The following is an 18,453-nucleotide window of genomic DNA, read 5'->3' on the forward strand; positions in this document are numbered from 1 at the left end:
GAAGTAGTGAGAACATGCCAAGATAAATTATAAACTAACTGAAATAGAAAAAATGAGGAAGTGTGATACTGTTGCAATGAATCAGGCTTTTTAAATTAAGTATAGCACCAAAGTAATTTTCTATGTTACTGTATAGAAAACATATTTCCTCACTTAAAATGTTGAGGCATTCACTTCTCTCTTAATATTTAAAAGATCTTGGAAACCATACCTTGTGACAAAGGAATACAGAACAGATTGCAAGAAGAAATCTTAAAAAAAGAAGCCAGAGAAAAAAATGTAATAGCCTTTTGGAGACAATTTCAGACTAAGACTAAAAAATAATAGGCAAGCCAAAGATACATAATCTCAGTATGTTATTTTTACATCAGTTCCTTATCTTTGGGTTACAGTCATCCATTAGGCTTTTAACAAGATCCATAAATTTCACGTGCTTCCATAATTTTAAAACACTTGATTTTAAGTCTTTGTTAAAAGGAGTTTCAGTTTTCTTATTGTACATTTGCAATTGGTTTCATTGCTTTTGCAGTAATAGTATAATTACTTGTGAAAGGAAAATCCAAATGGAGTTGGTATTGCTGAGAGCTCTCTAAAATGGAGCCGGGAAGCCATTAAGGAATTGTGACTTATGCATGTCTCAACCTGGATGGAGTGTGACCTTTTGACCTTACAAGCAAGTCATCCAGCACATATGCCAGAAACTCAAGATACTTATTGGATCCTTACCCTAAAATAACTAGTGACAGTCTATCTACCTGTAGGACCCCTATCCTAAAACAACTTGTGATTCCTTAAGGATAAATCACAATCCTTCCCAGGCAATTTTTAACAACCTCGTGGCTTTTTGTCTTTATAAGCCCCTGACTCTTTCTCTTCCTCAGAACACTCTTTCAGGATTACCCAAATCTGTGTCTCCCGAATTGTAATTTTAAGACCCCCCCCAATAAACTCTTTTCTTATTTGCAGCCCCCTGCATTATTTTTTTTTGGTTTACACACTAAAAGCCTTTTCAATTATATACTTGGAGATGTTATAATACTGAGTAGACAGAGAAAGATGCTAGCCCAACTCTTCATACCCTTTCCTCCCAACAAAACACACTTGATTGGTGCTAATGAGCACCGGTCAAACTCATTAGGCTCCCTCTTTCTTCAGGCTTGTCCAAATAATGTCAATGAGGGAGGAAGAAAGGGAAGAAAATAAAGCATTAGTTTAGAGGCAACGAAGGAAACAGCAAAATCAGACAGACCAGAGAGAATAAGGAAAGAAATGGAAGCAACTCAGGCAAGCAGATATGGATACAAAAGGATAGTTAAGCAAACAAAGACATCTGGAAAGAGAGACAGAAGTAAAAGAACCTATGAACTTGAGAGAATAAAAAGGTTCTGATGGGACTAGAAATAAGATCCCATTCTAACAAAGTCCATAGTTAGATTTATTTATTTATTTAAATCAATTAATTTATTCTTGGCTGCATAGGGTCTTCGTTGCTGTGCGCAGGCTTTCTCTAGTTGTGGCGAGAGGGGGCTACTCTTCGTTGCGGTGCGCTGGCTTCTCACTGCAGTGGCCTCTCCCTCTGCAGAGCATCGGCTCTAGGCACATGGGCTTCAGTAGTTGTGGCACACGGGCTCAGTTGCTCCACGGCATGTGGGATCTTCCCGGACCAGGGCTTGAACCCGTGTCCCCTGCATTGGCAGGAGGATTCTTAACCAGTGCACCACCAGGGAAGTCCCTTTAGTTAGATTTAAAGCATCTCTGAATCCATGGCCAGGGTTGCTCTCTTCAAGCGTTTAGCAAAAAGAGTTCCACTGGAGAAAAATAATGGTGGAGAGTGGGGAGAAGAGAGGTTAGAGAAGTGGACTAAAAAGGGAGAGAAAAGAGGAGAGGGAAGAGAGTAGGGAGAAAAGGCGGAAGGAGAGGGAAGGGTACAGAAGTTGTAATACAATCAGCAAGTTGGTATCATCTCCATGGCACTGATAAATGGTTAAGGGCCCTGGTCCTGTCTATTTAACATAGATGGCAAGTTCCTCAAAATGCAATTTATGCAGCTCTGGAAACCAGTCCTCCTGGGAAAACTACTTTTCTAGATCTGTATAAATCCCCAACTATGAAACTACCAAGCCTCAATAATCAGTGTTATTGGTCCAGGGCACATTAATAGATAAACTCTTCACTTTGTTATGCGCCCCCGACCCAGGACCACAAATACCAAAAAGAATCAATTCAGCCTGCTATTCAGCGATAGTATTATTGACAGATGAAAGTGAGAGGCCAGTTTACAGATGTGTAGACAAGTAGACACTCCAAAAAAAAAAAAAAGGGGCCATAAGCATGCTTAGTATGTTTGAAGGGCACCCGGAACTGCCTATTTTCAATGTCTACCTCTACCCCACTGGCTTACCAGAGTACTTGAAATGTTATCAATTAGAAAAAGCTAACTTTTAGGTTAGGCTTTTATTTATTTATTTTTGTCTGTGTTGGGTCTTCATTGCTGCGCATGGGCTTTCTCTAGTTGCAATGAGAGGGGGCTACTCTTCATTGTGGCGCACGGGCTTCTCATTGCGGTGGCTTCTCTTGTTGCAGAGAACAGGCTCTAGGCACGTGGGCTTCAGTACTTGTGGTGTGTGGGCTCAGTAGTTGTGGTGCACGGGCTTAGCTGCTCCGCGGCATGTGGGATCTTCCCGGACCAGGGCTCGAACCCGTGTCCTCTTCATTGGCAGGCGGATTCTTAACCACTGTGCCACCAGGGAAGCCCTAGGTTAGGCTTTTATATTCTAGGATTCTCCTTATTAAAATGCAAACAGCCATGGAAAAGTAATAGAGTAGGTCTTTGACACATCAGATTGTTTGCCATCGTAACACCTAAACAGACAAGAAAGTCCTGCACGAATAGGACAGATAAGCACTAGTGAATAAGGGGAGGAAGAAAAAGTATAACTTACAAAGCACTGTCTAGAGGAAATTTTTGAGTGAATTCCCTGAGAAAAATTGGGCACATAGAGAGGAGCAAGAAAGCCCTAGGTCCTGGGAAAAAAGGAAGAGGAAACAGAGTTTGAGAAAATGGAAAAAGGGAAGTGCAAAGCCAAATTAACCACTTCACAATTTGGTTTCAGGCTGGCTGGAGTGGTCAACTCCCAAAGGTCATAATCCCAGAGTAGCAGCAAAGCATGAAGCAATCCTGAATACCAGGTCTAATATTTGGTTACCAGGAAGTCTGGGAAAAGCAGGAAAACAATCTCTAAGACCAGTGATTGCCAATGGAATATTATCAAATACAGTACAGCAGATTTCTAAACCTTCCTGTCCTGCCACCCACATTCCTCACTCCACCCCAAACCAGGTAAAAAAAACTAATAGGGGAGGGGAGGGGAGGAGAGGGGAGGTGAGTGGAGGCATGCAGAGGGAAAAGTGGATTTGTATAGTTTGCAAAAGGTCCCTAAATAATCCAAATAATTATGACATGTATCATTCCTCTACAGAGACAAGCTCCTTCTTCCACCTAAGTCTAATTAGACCCCAGGTCCAACAAAATGATAAGCAGGTCCAGCACGTTATCTTTTAGTCCAAAGCAGTTCTTAAAATTCTTATATTTGAACCAAAACATGATTTTGACTGCCACCTAGTGGAAGAGATAAAGTCAACCACAAACTAAACTGAGGATAAGCAATCTAAAATTATCAAATGTTGTTCTTTATATTCTAACAGCTTAAGACAGTTTCCAAAAATGTGTTATATGTAAGATGATTTTAGGTAGCACAAGGATAAACGCTTTTTTAACTACTTGGTATTTACTGCAATGCATATTAGAAAAAAGTATAAACAATACTTCATTTCACAAATACATGAAGATGAGGCTAAATTAACCCTAATTTTTCAACGTTAATAAATTTAAAAAAATATTAAATTATAATATTACACAGGTGGTACTGGGATATCACCAAAGTCATAAGGTGACTCTAAAATGACTGAAGTTTTGGAAATAGTTGTCTAAGTTGGTTCTTCTAATTGAAGACACTTCTCTCACTGTGTCTGAGATTTATGTATATAAAGTGAAATAACAATGTTTTAAGGTACTCCTGTTTTTTTCCTCATCAAATAAGTTTCTGAAATTATTTCACAAGTAAATTAGCATTCAATACTGCTAAACCCCTATAAATATTTGCCTTCCTTAAAACATGCTTACCTAGATAGTTATCCTGATTGAAAATAGTTGATTCCCTCTTATTTTGACAAGTTTCATTATAGAAAATATATTTCCATTTAACCTACACGGTTAAACAAATTCTCAGAGAACTGTTTGAACTCCTGCCAACCTACTGCAGTGGAATACACTTTAATGACCTATGTTCTATTGTCACAGTGGTCAATTATTTATCATAGAATTTAGAGGTTTCAAGAAAATCCTGAGCATTTAATCAGCATTCATTAGTCCTTGTATTCACTGATATTGGAACATATAAGTGAAAATTACAAGATTCATTTCATTATCTTCTCTGATGGCCACCTTAAATGACAAAGATAAATTTCTCATGTGATAAATTTCACACTGCTCTAGCTGCAAAAAAGACTAAAAAATTAAGTATCTGGAAAATGGAAATGGGATCAAGACTGGCTTAAACCAATCCTCCTTCATCTCCTGGACTGGAAACTACTTCGACCCTTAACACGGTTAGGCTTCCGCTGGCAAAGAGGTGGGGTTGATGAATAGTTGGGCATTTCCCAAATAGTAATCTGCCACACGTCCCACCTCAAGCACTCAGTTTCCTTCTGAGGAGGCAACCACTCTTACAGTTTCCCATTTATTCCCCCAGAGTCATTTATACATATTTGCATAATATATAACTTGTTAATGTTGTTTTTACCCAAATGGTAGTATACTATATACACTGCTCTGCACTTCACTTTTTTCATTTAACAAAATAAGTTGAAGACTTGTTCCATTTTGATATGTAATAAAGCCACTTCCTTCTTTTCAATGGGTGAAAAATATTCCATTGTATCAATGTGCCATAATTTATTTATCCAGTCCTATAAGAAAAGACATTTTAGTTGTTTTCAAACTTTTGCTATTATAAAAAATAGTGCATTAAACAACCTTGTGCATATATTATTTGACATTGCAAATTAATGCTTAGAAATGAAATTGTTGGGCCATGTAAACTTTGGAATTGGTTGCTGGCATGTTTTTTGGTGAGGGGCAGATCACATTAATTTTATGGATTAAAATTTAAAGAGCATGACATTTTATTTTAGAGTCTTCCCTACTGAGACCAGTATATGCCTTTTTGTTACATGTCTTATCTTATTAATTCTAATATGCACATTTAATCATTTCTAAAATATGGATGCATCTCATAATTCAGGACATCTTTTAATCACTGTCAGCCAGGTGGCAGTCATGAAAGTAATTATTTCTGGTGGCACGAAGGTAACTGTCACCTGTGATCGTTTCAGTCATCAAACCATTTAGGGACCATTTAAGGAAGAAATGTGAGCCACAGTGTTTAGAAAGCTTTCTGTGACACCTTCTGGTAAGATCAGGAAAGTGCAAGCATCAAAACTAAAAAGTGTCAGTGACTAGGAAGAAAATTCTTTCAAGAAATGTTACACTATCAATGTTCTCAGTGATACTAAGGACAATTTTGTGTGGGCAGGAAAAAAAACACTGATTTTGATGAATGCAAGTCAAAAAGTGATTCAGAAGAATTAGACTCTATATGCGAAGAATCAGATTTGTAATATCTTAACCGATATATTTTGTTTATATTTTTATTTTTATAATTACAAGAGTTCTTCTAGTGAACATCAAAATAAAATTCGAAGTCCAAAGAAATTGTTGCATCAGAGGTATGGGTAGCAGTTTATGTATTATATTAAAAACAAAAACAACAGGGACTTCCCTGGCGGCGCAGTGGATAAGACTCTGCACTCCCAATGCAGGGGGCCCGGGTTCGATCCCTGGTCAGGGAACTAGATCCCACATGCATGCTGCAACTAAGAGTTTGCATGCCACAACTAAGGAGCCCAGCTGCCACAACAAAGACATGGCGAAACCAAATAAATAATAAATAAATAATAGTTAAAAAAAAGCAGCACAACTTATAATCAGCATCTCAGATTTGAAGAAATATTCTACATGTTATTTTAGGTCTCTCAGTAGTATTTTAAAGTTTCTCTCATATAGATTTTGCACATCCTTAAGGCTATTCCTATGTATTTTATCTTTTTCTTCATTATATTTTCTCATCAGAATGCTATTTATTTTTGCCTGTTTTGTAAACAACCACGTTACTGAATTGTCTTATTATTTATAATAATTTTTCAGTGGATTCTTTTGGGTTTTCCAGGTACGCAATGAAACAAATTTTAAACTCTACTTATCTTAAACTATCTGCTGGAATTTAAGCTCAATGAAGGTAAGGATTACGTATTACTTTTACTGTTCTATCCCCAGCACCTCGCATATTACCTTGCACAAATCAGATAATCAATATATATTTGTTAAATGAGTTATATGCATCTTACTTCATAAAACTTCCCAACCACCCCTGACAGACAAGTGGAGTTTAGTATAAAAAGTCAGATATAAGTGAGAAAAGAGTATTTATATTTATTCTCTACCACATACAAACATACAGATCCTGTAAGAAACTGGATATTTTATAATCAAAGTTATATATATTTGGTTATAATTAGTTGTATATTAATAATTAAAAACCTTAATTATAAAATAAATATTTTATTTTAAACACTTACCTTTTGGATCTTATATCTGATGAATCAAACTGGATATTCATAGGTCCAGGATTTATTTCATTATCTACCTCAGGGATGAGAAGATGGCTAGAATCACTATCCATATTTGCCATTTTTTCTCAGACTCTAAGCACTGAAGAAGTCAGTCCTATAATAAATCAGAAAAGAGAAACAATTTAAAGTTTAATTTAAAAAATATTTTATTAATAGGTAATATATTTGCATGCATAAGAAATTGAAAAAACACAGGAATTTGCTGAAGATATCTTAATGAGCTACATGCCTAAAATATTTATATTATCAGAAACCTGTTAAGTTGAAATGGAGTTACTGCTTATTTTTCAGCTTAGTAAAAAAGAAGCAGGGCAATCCATTTCCAGTAATAAAATAAATTAGGCTACTTGGACTCATTTTCCTGCAGAAAACAACTAAAAATACTGGATAAAATATTATTATTATTTTTTTAAATCAGAGATCTCATATGTTCATTTTATTTATTTTTTTGTCTGTGAAATATATTAAAACTTTGCTGATGACAGCTGGAAATCAAAACATTAAAACTTTTAACATAATAAAATAGCTGTGTTTGTGAAGATCTTTTAAAAGTTTCCTAAACCAATAAGAGAGAAAAATTAAAAAGTAGTGAATATAATACAAATTAAACATCAATTGAAAATAGGAGTCAGTGTGTTAAAAAAAAAATTAAGAGGTTGGTCAGGTATAAAAGAAGTCATCTTAAATTTCTAATACTGTTACAGTATGTACAGCACAGCTGAGGTAGGGTGATGGACAATATGACCTCTTGAAGCCCTTTACAATCTTTGTTGTTGTTGTTGTTTTTAATTTAATTTAATTTATTTTTTTATACAGCAGGTTGGATACAATATTTTTTAAAAATTTTTGAAAAGCACCTTTTAGTAAGGAAAAGCAGGCCATTTGCAGGTGAATTTAAGGAACCTAGAAAGTAAGTAGCTCAATGAAGTTGCTTCTGCTCTGAGGGTATTTGCTGTGCCAGGAGAAACTGGGCTGAGGTTTTCAAGACCTTGTGAAGTATTAAGAAAATAGAAGACAAAACCCAAGATTCACCCAAAGTAAGGAACGACTGTAGTAAGAAATCATCTCCTCTCCGTACTTCCCATACAGCTGGGACTACAAAGAACTTTACCATCAGATTAGGAGTTAACAAGAAGTAAAAGTGCCTCACTCCCTCACAAAGGAATAACAAACAAGTTTTCTTGACAATGACTACAGCCTGCATGTGTGTGTGTGTGTGTGTGTGTGTGTGTGTGTGTGTGTGTGCGTGCTTGAGGGAAATATTATATACCACAAACTGCACCGCATATGGATTTGCAAGGTGATCAAAGAACACTTAAACCTGTGAATATAATTTCAGGTTACTTGCTTGGTAGAGCTTATAGGCAATTGGCCGAAGCAAATGTAAATCTTTTCTATGAGGATACAGAAAAGATTGATCCTAGGCCTCAAAAGACTTGCTAACAATCTTTCAAGAACAATGAACAGTACATAGTCAAAAATAACCTAGCATATAAAGAAACAAAGTACTATTAGTGAGAACCAGAAGAAATAGCAGAAACAGATCCACAAAGACTTCAACTATAGGGATATCAGAATAAGATTATAAAATAATTATGCTTCCTATGTTTAAACAAATAAAGGAAAAAGTGGACATTTTCAAAAAGTAACAGCATATTTGAAAAGGACCAGAATGAATGTTTAGGCCTAAATAAATAAAAAAAAGAAAAAATATAGTAACACAAAATGTAATAGCCAAAATTTAAAACTCAATGGATGCATTTTAAAGTTGAAGAGAGGGCGTTGGCAACATGGTAGAATAAAAAGCTACCTTTATCTTTCCCCTTCAACCAGTAAACCAGTAAAACATCCACAACACAACAAAGGTGCCTCTGCCCAACATACTAGGATGCTGGAGAATCCCACACATCTGTACATCTACAAGTGAGTGGACTGGAACACACAGAGGAGGGGAACTGAGGGAGGGAGAAACCAAGGGAAGAGCAAAGGCAGTGCCTGTAATCCTACCCCTCTGGCTACAGCAGCTGAGACTGCAGCCCCAGAGTACTGGGTAGCAGCAGGGGAGGCAGGGCACATGACTCCTGCCTCAACAGCCCCCATGGCCACAGAGGCAGAGACAGAGAACCTTACAACACTGAAAACAGCAAAGGTGCCCATGCAATCCTGGCTCTTCTTCCCTTTTGTCTCCCTCCCCCCTGCAGTGTCAGAGTCTGTGACTCAGGAGATCCTGGATGCGAAGGAAGAGTCCACCGTCCTGGCTGATGATGCCAGTGACAGTAGCAGAAGCAACGCACCAACAACGCTGGAGGCACAAGAAGCAATAATGAGGACCCAGGGTAATGCCACTAACAAAGGTGATGGACGATGGAGAGTAAGGGCTCAAATATATAACCAGTGTTGGCTCAAGTAAGAAAAACCAAAAGATTGTGCTATAGCACCACCTACTGGAAAGAAAAAGAAAGGCCTCAATTTCTAATCTGTTTAACTCATTATAATCAAGCAAAAATGTAAAAAAAAAAAAAAAATGTGCCTGTGGAGAAACAGCTCAAATGTGCCTGCGGAGAAACAGCTCATCAGGCACCATGAACCACAGTAACAGTGCACTACAAAAAGAAGATGACAATTCTCCAGAAACCAAACATAAAGTCATGCAATATTGTGATCTAATTGATAGGGAATTCAAAATAGCTGTTATGAAGACACTCGACAAGCTACAAGTTTTCTTGTAGAAAGGCAGTTTCAATGAGCTCAGGAATAAAATTAATGAACAGAAGTAACAAAGAGATTGAAACTAAAAAAGACCTAAACGGAAATTCTAGAGCTGAAGAATTCAATAAATGAGATGAAGAATGAAGCAGAAAGCAATGGAAATAGAGCAGACCAAATGGAAGAGAGAATTGGCAAGCTTGAAGACAGAAATCTAGAAATGATACAAGAGCAAAGAGAAATAAGATTTTTTTTTTTTTAATGAGGAAATTCTACAAGAGCTATCCGATTCTTTTAGGAAGGGCAACATTAGGGTAGTGGGTATCCCAGAAGAGAGAAGGGAACAGAGTTTACTTAAAGAAATAATAGCTGAGAACTTCCCAAACCTGGGGAAGGAATTGGATATACAAATCTATGAAGCTAAGAGAACACCTAATTACCTCAATGCAAAAAGACCTTCTCCGAGACACATTATATTAAAATCATCAAAAGTCAATACATGGCTTCCCTGGTGGCGCAGTGGTTGAGAGTCCGCCGGCCGATGCAGGGGACACGGGTTCGTGCCCCGGTCTGGGAAGATCCCACATGCCGCGGATTGGCTGGGCCCGTGAGCCATGGCCGCTGAGCCTGCGCGTCCGGAGCCTGTGCTTCGCAACGAGAGAGGCCACAACAGTGAGAGGCCCGCGTACCGCAAACAAACAAACAAACAAACAAAACAAAACAAAAGTCAATACAAAGAAAAAAATTTTAAGGGCAGCCAGGGGAAAAAGGATGATAACCTACAAAGGAACCCCCATTTTACTGTCAGCAGATTTCTCACCAGAAACTCTACAGCCCAGGAGGGAGTGGGATTATATTCTCAAAATACCGTGAAAGATAAAAACTTTCACCCAAGAATACCCTATCCAGCAAGTTATCATTCAGATATGAAGGAGAAATAAAGACTTCCCCAGATAAACAAAAGCTGAGGGAGTTCATCAACACTAGACCTGTCTTATAAGAAATGTTGAAAGGAGTTGTTTTACCAGAAACTAAAAGGCAAAAGTACACAGCATTTTGAGTAAGGTGATAAATATATGAAATCAGAAAATTGCAACTCTTTATTAGAGTAGGTTTGTAAACACTTTATTATAGTGGAAAGGTAAAGGGGGGGAATAGAAAAAAATTTCAATTTGGTAACAAACTCACAATATAAAAAGGGATAGTTTGAGACAACAAAAACACAAAAGGGGAAGAGGAAAAGGACAGAATCCATATAGGTAAATGTAGCTAAGATGCTATCAGCAGGGACTTCCCTGGTGGCGCAGTGGTTAAGAATCCACCTGCCAATGCAGGGGACATGGGTTCAATCCCTGGTCTGGGAAGATCCCACTTGCCTCAGAACAACTAAGCCCATGCGCCACAACTACTGAGCCTGAGCTCTAGAGCCTGTGAGCCACAACTACTGAAACCCGTGTGCCTAGAGCCCATGTTCCACAACAAGAGAAGCCACCACAAGGAGAGGACCGTGCACCACAACGAAGAGTAGCCCCCACTCACTGCAACTAGAGGAAGCCCGTGCCCAGCAACAAAGACCCAGTGCAGCCAAAAATAAATAAGTAAATAAATGAATTTAAAAAAAAAGATGCTACCAGCAGAAAATGTACTATTTTATGCATGACAATTTTATACAAACCCAATGGAAACCACAGAACATAAATCCAGAGCAAAGACATGACACATAAAAAAAGAGGAAACTGAGAAAAACATCATAGAAAAACACCGAACCAAAATGGTAGATGGAAACACAAGAAAAAAGCAATAATGGAGATGTAGAATAACCAGAAAACAAAAGATAAAATGGCGATACTGTCTTCATCTATCAATAATCACCTAATTGTAAATGGACTGAATTTACCAATTCAAAGACACAAAGTGGCTGGATAGGATAATTCATCAAGAAGACATTACAGCAAAGTGATTCAGTTATACATACGTGTGTGTGTGTACACACACACACACACACACACAAACATATATTCTTTTTTAGATTCTGTTCCCTTATAGGTATTACAAAATACTGAGTATAGTTCCCTGTGCTATACTTCAATAAAAAATTAAATTAAATTTAAAAAAAAGACATCACAGTTACTAATATACATGCACCTAACATAGGAACACCAAAACATATAAAACAATTATTAACAGACCTAAAGGGAGAAATTGAGAGCAACACAATAATATTAGGGGACTTGTAACACCTCACTTACATCAAAGGATAGATCAACTGAGGAAGTCAACTGAGAAACAGTGGCCTTAAATGAAACGTTAAACCAGGTGGATTTGATAGATTTGTACAGAACATTCCATCCAAATGCAGAATACACATTCTTCTCAAGTGCACATGAAACTTTCTCAAATGACAGACCATATGTTGGGAAACAAAATAAGTCTCAATAAATTTAACAAGACTGAAATTATATCAAGTATATTTTCCAGTCACCATGGTATGGAACTAGAAATCAACTACAAACAAAAGCTGGAAAATATATGGAGACTAAACAACATGCTACAGTACAACTATTGGGTCAAAGAAGAAGTCAAAAGAGAAATCAAAAATTACCTGAAAATAAATGAAAATGAAAATACATCAAACCAAAATCTTCGGGATGCAACAAAAGTGGTACTAAGAGGGAAGTTTATAGCAATACAGAACTACCTTAAGAAACAAGAAAAATCTGAAATACTTTATCTTTCACCTAAAAAAACCAGAAAAAAGAGAACAAATAAAACCCAAAGTCAGTAGAAGGAGGGAAATAATATTGATCAGAGTGGAAATAAGTGAAATAGACTAAAAAGGCAATAAAAAAGATCAATGAAACCAAGAGCTGGTTCTTTGAAAAGATAAACAAACCTTTAGCTAGACATAGTAAGGAAAAAATACTGATAAATAAAACTATAAATGAAAGAGGAGAAATAACAACAGATACCATAGAAACAAAAAGGATAAGAGATTATGAACAGTCATACACCAACAAATTGGACAACCTAGAAGGGACCAATTCTCAGAATCATACAATCTTCCAAGACTGAATCACAAAGAAATAGAAAATCTGAATAAACCAATCACTAGTACAGAGATTGAAATAGTACTCAAAAAAGCTTCCAAAAACAATAGTCTGGGACCAGACAGCTTCACAGGTGAATTCCATCAAACATTCAAAGAAGATTTAATAACTATCCTTCTCAAACTCTTCCAAAATACCGAAGAGGAGGAAATGCTTCCCAACTCATTTTACGAGGCTAACATCACCCTGACACCAAAATCAGACAGAGACAACATAAAAAAAGAAAAATTATAGCCCAATATCTCCGATGATCATAGATACAAAAATCCTCAACAAAATATTTAGCAAACCAAATACATCAATACAGTAAAAAGATTATATGCCATGATCAGGTGGGATTTATTCCAGGCATGCAAGGATGGTTCATTACCTGCAAATCAATCAATGTGATACACCGCATTAACAAAATAAAGGATAAAAACCATATGACCTTATCAACGGATGCAGAAAAAGTATCTGACAAGATTCAACACCCATTTATGATAAAAACTCTCAATAAAGTGGGTATAGAAAGAATGTACCTCAACATAATAAAGGTCATATGTGACAAACCCAGCAGCTACACATACTCAGTGGTGAAAAACTGAAAGCTATCCTCCTAAATCAGGAACAAGAATGGCCCCTCTCACCACGCTTATTCACATAGTATTAAAAGACAGTATCCATCCATCTCCTTCTTCCTACCTCCCTGGATGCTCCCCTGACCCCTGCAGGCAGCATCCTCAGTCCATCCTCACTGCCCCTGGCCACATGATGGGAACAGTGGTGGGTCTTGCACGCATGTCCCCGAACTGGCCTGCATCGGTCGGTCAGGGGAGGGGCCTGTTCCACCTAGGCCAGGGGTCTCAGGTCAAAAGGCAACATTCCGCCAGAGGAAGTGGTGAGAGGGAAGGGGGGGCGCCCCTTGTAGCACTTCCCGCCTTGGTGCACTGCGTCTCTTCCACACCCTGCCATGGGCCCAGCGCACAGGTTGGGATCGGGAAACGGGAGAGGCAAGTGCAGATGGCAGGGGCATTGGAGGGTGGTCCCACGGATCCCTTTCCTGGGGGAAACTTGGGGCTGGAGGGCAGCAGCAGCACGTGTCTGCTGCTGAACACATCTGTATCCGGGTCCTCTGCCACCCCTGGTGTGAGGAGTGGGCCAGGGTGCCTGGTTGGTTGCGGCCCTTGTGCTTTCTCCCTCTTCTAAAAAAAAACAAAAGTCCTAGACAGAGCAAGTAGGCAAGAAAAAGAAATAAAAGGAATAAAAGAAATAAAAGGAATCCAAATTGGAAAGGAAGAAGTAAAATTTAATAGTCTGCAGATGATATGATACTATTAATAGAAAATCCTAAGGACACCACCAAAAAACTACTAGAACTCATCAATAAATTTGGTAAAGATGCAGATACAAAATTAACACTCAGAAGTCTGTTGTGTTTCCATACACTAACAATGAACTATCAGAAAGAGAAATTAAGAAAATGATTGGGGGCTTCCCTGGTGGCACAGTGGTTAAGGATCCACCTGCCAATTCAGCGGACACAGGTTTGAGCCCTGGTCTAGGAAGATCCTACATGCCGCAGAGCAACTAAGCCCGCGAGCCACAACTACTGAAGCCCAAGCACCTAGAGCCCATGCTCCGCGACAAGAGAAGCCACCACAATGAGAAGTCCGCGCACCACAACAAAGAGTAGCCCCCGCTTGCCACAACTAGAGAAAGCCCGCATGGAGCAACAAAGATCCAACTCAGCCATAAATAAATAAATAAATAAATTTATTAAAAAAAAGAAAATTGCCTTTACAACTGCAACAGAAAGAATAAAATACCTGGAAATAAATTTAAAGACACAAATAACTGGAAAGATATTCTGTGCTCATAAATTCAAAGAATTAACATTATTAAAATGTTCATAAGACTTCCCTGGTGGCGCAGTGGTTGAGAGTCCGCCTGCCGATGCAGGGGACATGGGTTTGTGCCCCGGTCTGGGAAGATCCCACATGCCGCGGAGCGGCTGGGCCCATGAGCCATGGCCGCTGAGTCTGCGCATCCGGAGCCTGTGCTCCGCAACGGGAGACGCCACAACAGTGAGAGGCCTGCGTACCACCAAAAAAAAAAAAAAAAAAAAAAAAGGGCAGAGGAGATAAACAGACATTTTCCAAAGAAGACATATGGGTGGCCAACAGGCACATGAAAACGATGTTCAACATCATCAATTATTAGGGATTACTAGGGATCAAAACCACAATAAGATATCACCTCACACCCATTTGAATGGTTATTATCAAAAAGGCAAGAAATAACACGTGTTGGTGAGGATGTAGATATAAGGGAACACTTACACACTGTAGGTGGGAATGTAAACTGGTGCAGCCACTATGGAAAACAGTATGGAGATTCCTCAAAAATTTAAGAATGGAAGTAGCATATGATCCAGCCATCCCACTTCTTGGTGTTTATCCAAAGAAACACTAATTCAAAAAGATATATGCACTCTTATGTTCATCACGGCACTATTTGCAATAGTATTGCAAGAAATATTTCCAAAGTACAGAAACAACCTAACTGCCCAATAATGAATGAATGGATAAAGAAGGTGTGGCATATACATACAATGAAACACTACTCAGCCATAAAAAAAAGATGAAACCTTGCCATTTATGACAACATGGATGAACCTTGAGGATATTATGTTAAGTGAAATAAGTCAGAGAAATAAATACTGTGTGATTTCACTTATATGTGGAATATAAAAAACAAAACAAATAAAATAAATAAATGAACAAACTAAACAAAAACAAATACATGGATACTGAGAATACTGAGTAGTGGTTATCAGAGGGAAAGGGGCAGAGAGAAGGGTAAAGGGGATCAACTGTATGATGATGGATGGAAAGTAAATTTTTGGTGGTGAGCACACTGTAGGGTATACAGAAGTAGAAATATAATGAACAATTTTATAAGCCAATGGTACCTTAAAAACAAATCTATAAATAATACTAAATAAATAAAATGAGCAACCTTTATTAAAGAAATTGAAGAGAAAATTAATGTACTAGAAGATACATCAGAAGAAGTTATCTAGAAAGTGGCAAAGAGAGAAAAAAAAAAAAGGCAGAAAATGTGGGAGAGAGGTTAAAAGACAAGAGATAGAATGAGAAGGTCTAACATGCATGTAATTGGTGAACCGGAAAGAGGAGATAGCAGAGGTAATATTGAAGAGATAATGGCTTAGGATTTTCGAGAATTCGTAAAAGATAATGATCTGCAGATTCAAGAAGTTTAATGAATTCAAGCAGAATCAATAAACAATATGTTACAGAGTTGGAAAAAAAATTAAAATTCCAGACCAAAGGGGGAAAAGATCAAGTGAAGTTCTTGGAATTAAAGTGTTCTAAAGCCCTTGTATTGGCCAGATCAACATTACACTTTGATGTGATGTATGGTGTAATTTTAAAGGTAACTACTAACATAATAGAAAACAATATATAACTTATAATCTAGGAGAGGGAGAAAGGAGAATGTTAAAAAATAAATGACTTAAAGAAAGGTAAGAAAGGAGAAAAAAATGTAAAAGAAGTAGGACAAATAGAAAGCATAAAATAGATAAGATCCTCCCATTCTTTCTTAAACCCATGCTAATCAGGCTATCTTCCCCATCACTACACAAAACCTACTCTTATTAGACCAATGCCCTCCATATTGGTAAACTCAATTTCTCAATCTTTAACTTGCTTGCCTTATCAGAAATATTTGCCACAAAGAATCACTCTCTTCCTTAATAAACTGATTCAACAGGGCTTCAGGTTTTTCCTATATCTCTCTGGTCCCTCCTCCTTTTCTGTCTGCTTTGCTCACTGTTAGCTCCTTGTCTCCCTTAAAATTGTAGAGTCTCGGGCTTCCCTGGGTGGCACAGTGGTTAAGGAATCTGCCTGCCAATGCAGGGGACATGGGTTCGATCCCTGGCCTGGGAGGATCCCACATTCCACGGAGCAGCTGAGCCCGTGCGCCACAACTGCTGGGACTGCGCCCTGGAGCCTGCGAGTCACAACTGCTGAGCCTGCGTGCCACAACTGCTGAGGCCTGCACGCCTAGAGCCCATGCTCTGCAGCAGGAGAGGCCACCGCAATGAGAAGCCTGTGCACCGCAATGAGTGGTGGCCCCTGCTTGCCACAACTAGAGAGGGCCCGCATGCAGCAGCAGAGGCCCAACACAGCCAAAAATAAATACATTTATTAAAAAAAGAAATTGTAGTCTCAAGGGTCAGTCTTTGTACTCTTCTCTATTTACCTCAATTTTTAGGTAATGTTATCCAATCTCATGGTTTTAATATCGTCACTTGTGTTATACAATACAGTAGCCACTAGTCACAAGTGATTACTTAAATTTATACTAATTAAAATTAAATTTAAAAAAATTCAGTACCTGAGTCACTCTAGCCACATGTGGCTAGTGGCTACCATATTGCACAGTGTAGGTATAAAACATTTCCATCATTGCAGAAAGTTCTGCTGATCTAGATAATGACAAATTTCACATTATATTTCTAGCCAAAACTTCTCTCCTAAATTTCAGACTTGCATATCCAACTACCAACTTAACATCTTTTTAAAAATTGAGATATAATTGACATATAACATTATACTAGTTTTAGATACACAACATAATGATTTGGTATATGTATATATCCAACTTAATATCTTTACTTGGATATAATAGACAAGTGAAACCTGTCAAAAACTGAACTTCTGACTTTTTCCTGAAAAGCTACCCCATGCATTGTTTTCCTGATTTCAGTTAATGGTATTTCCATCCTTCTAGTTGCTCAAGCTAAAATTCTTGGAATCACTCATAACTTCTTTTTCTCAGTCTACATTCAATCCGTTAGGAAATCTTGTTGGCTTTCTTTCAAATATATCCAGACTCTGACTACCATCATTTGTTACCAAGATTTCTACAGTGGAGCTCTCTGTTTGTACCCTTACAGTTTACTTGCCACACAAGCAGGTAGAGAGTTGTAGAGTGGTATAGTAAGGAATTTGGCCTCACCCAGTTGGTTGTTACAACTGAGGGAAGTGCTATTAGCACCCAGTAGGTAGAGACTAGGGAGGCTGCTAAAGATCCTACAGTGCACAGGTTAGCTTCCTACAACAATTACCTAGCCAAAAATGTCCTGAGACTGAGAAATCTGCCCTAAGGGGGAAAATAGGAGGCTGTGTTAGGGAAAGACAGGAAGGGACCTTATATGGTAATGGCAGTATTCTATTTCTTTAACTTGATTGTGGTTACATGGCTATTTGCTTTATAATAATTCAATATACGTATGTTCGATGCACTTTTTTGTAGGATGTTGTATTTCACAATTATTAAAAAAAAAGGGAACTCCATAAGATGAAGTAAACAGATTTTAACACAAAACCAAGTGCTTTACCTTTTATCCTCAACCTGTAAGTTACTATTATTACCTTCACTTTATAGAAAAGGATACAAAGCATGGAGAAGGTAAGTAATTGACTACAAAGTTAGTAAGTGGCAGAGTTCAAATTCAAGCCTACACAGTTTAAGTCCAGAGCCTGTATTCTTTGCCACTATGCTGTGCTGTTTTTCCTGTTCTTTGGCCTTTCCTCCTCTCATTTATCTTTCACTTTTACTTCTCTTTCTTGTTACAGCCCAGACTACTCAACAAGTATAGTTTTATTATTGCTGTATTTGTTTAATGGAGTTTAATGTCCACTGATCTTATTTTTCTAATTGTAGCATTTACGGCAAAGTAGAAAGAAAATGGGGTTTCTGAGGGAGAGTCCTATATTTGCCACTCACTACCTGTGTAATTTAAGACTAACCATTTAAC

At 37.9% G+C, this 18,453-nt stretch overlaps 1 protein-coding gene across 4 annotated transcripts in view; it reads right to left on the reverse strand.

Moving 5' to 3' along the window:
• The window catches only part of SLC38A9 (solute carrier family 38 member 9), a 101,137-nt gene that overhangs the window by 73,280 nt on the left and 9,404 nt on the right, over positions 1–18,453 (reverse strand). For all 4 annotated transcript variants that reach the window (XR_009539481.1, XR_009539480.1, XR_009539479.1 and 1 more), the window contains exon 2: positions 6,757–6,904. Coding sequence is in view for 1 of the 4 variants with exons in the window: in XM_060142966.1 (XP_059998949.1) it covers positions 6,757–6,869 (113 nt within the window). In the remaining 3 variants the exon portion in view is untranslated. The remainder of the gene's footprint in view (positions 1–6,756; positions 6,905–18,453) is intronic.

This window comes from Lagenorhynchus albirostris, chromosome 3 (assembly GCF_949774975.1).
Source record: "Lagenorhynchus albirostris chromosome 3, mLagAlb1.1, whole genome shotgun sequence".
NCBI classification, from domain to species: Eukaryota; Metazoa; Chordata; class Mammalia; order Artiodactyla; family Delphinidae; genus Lagenorhynchus; species Lagenorhynchus albirostris.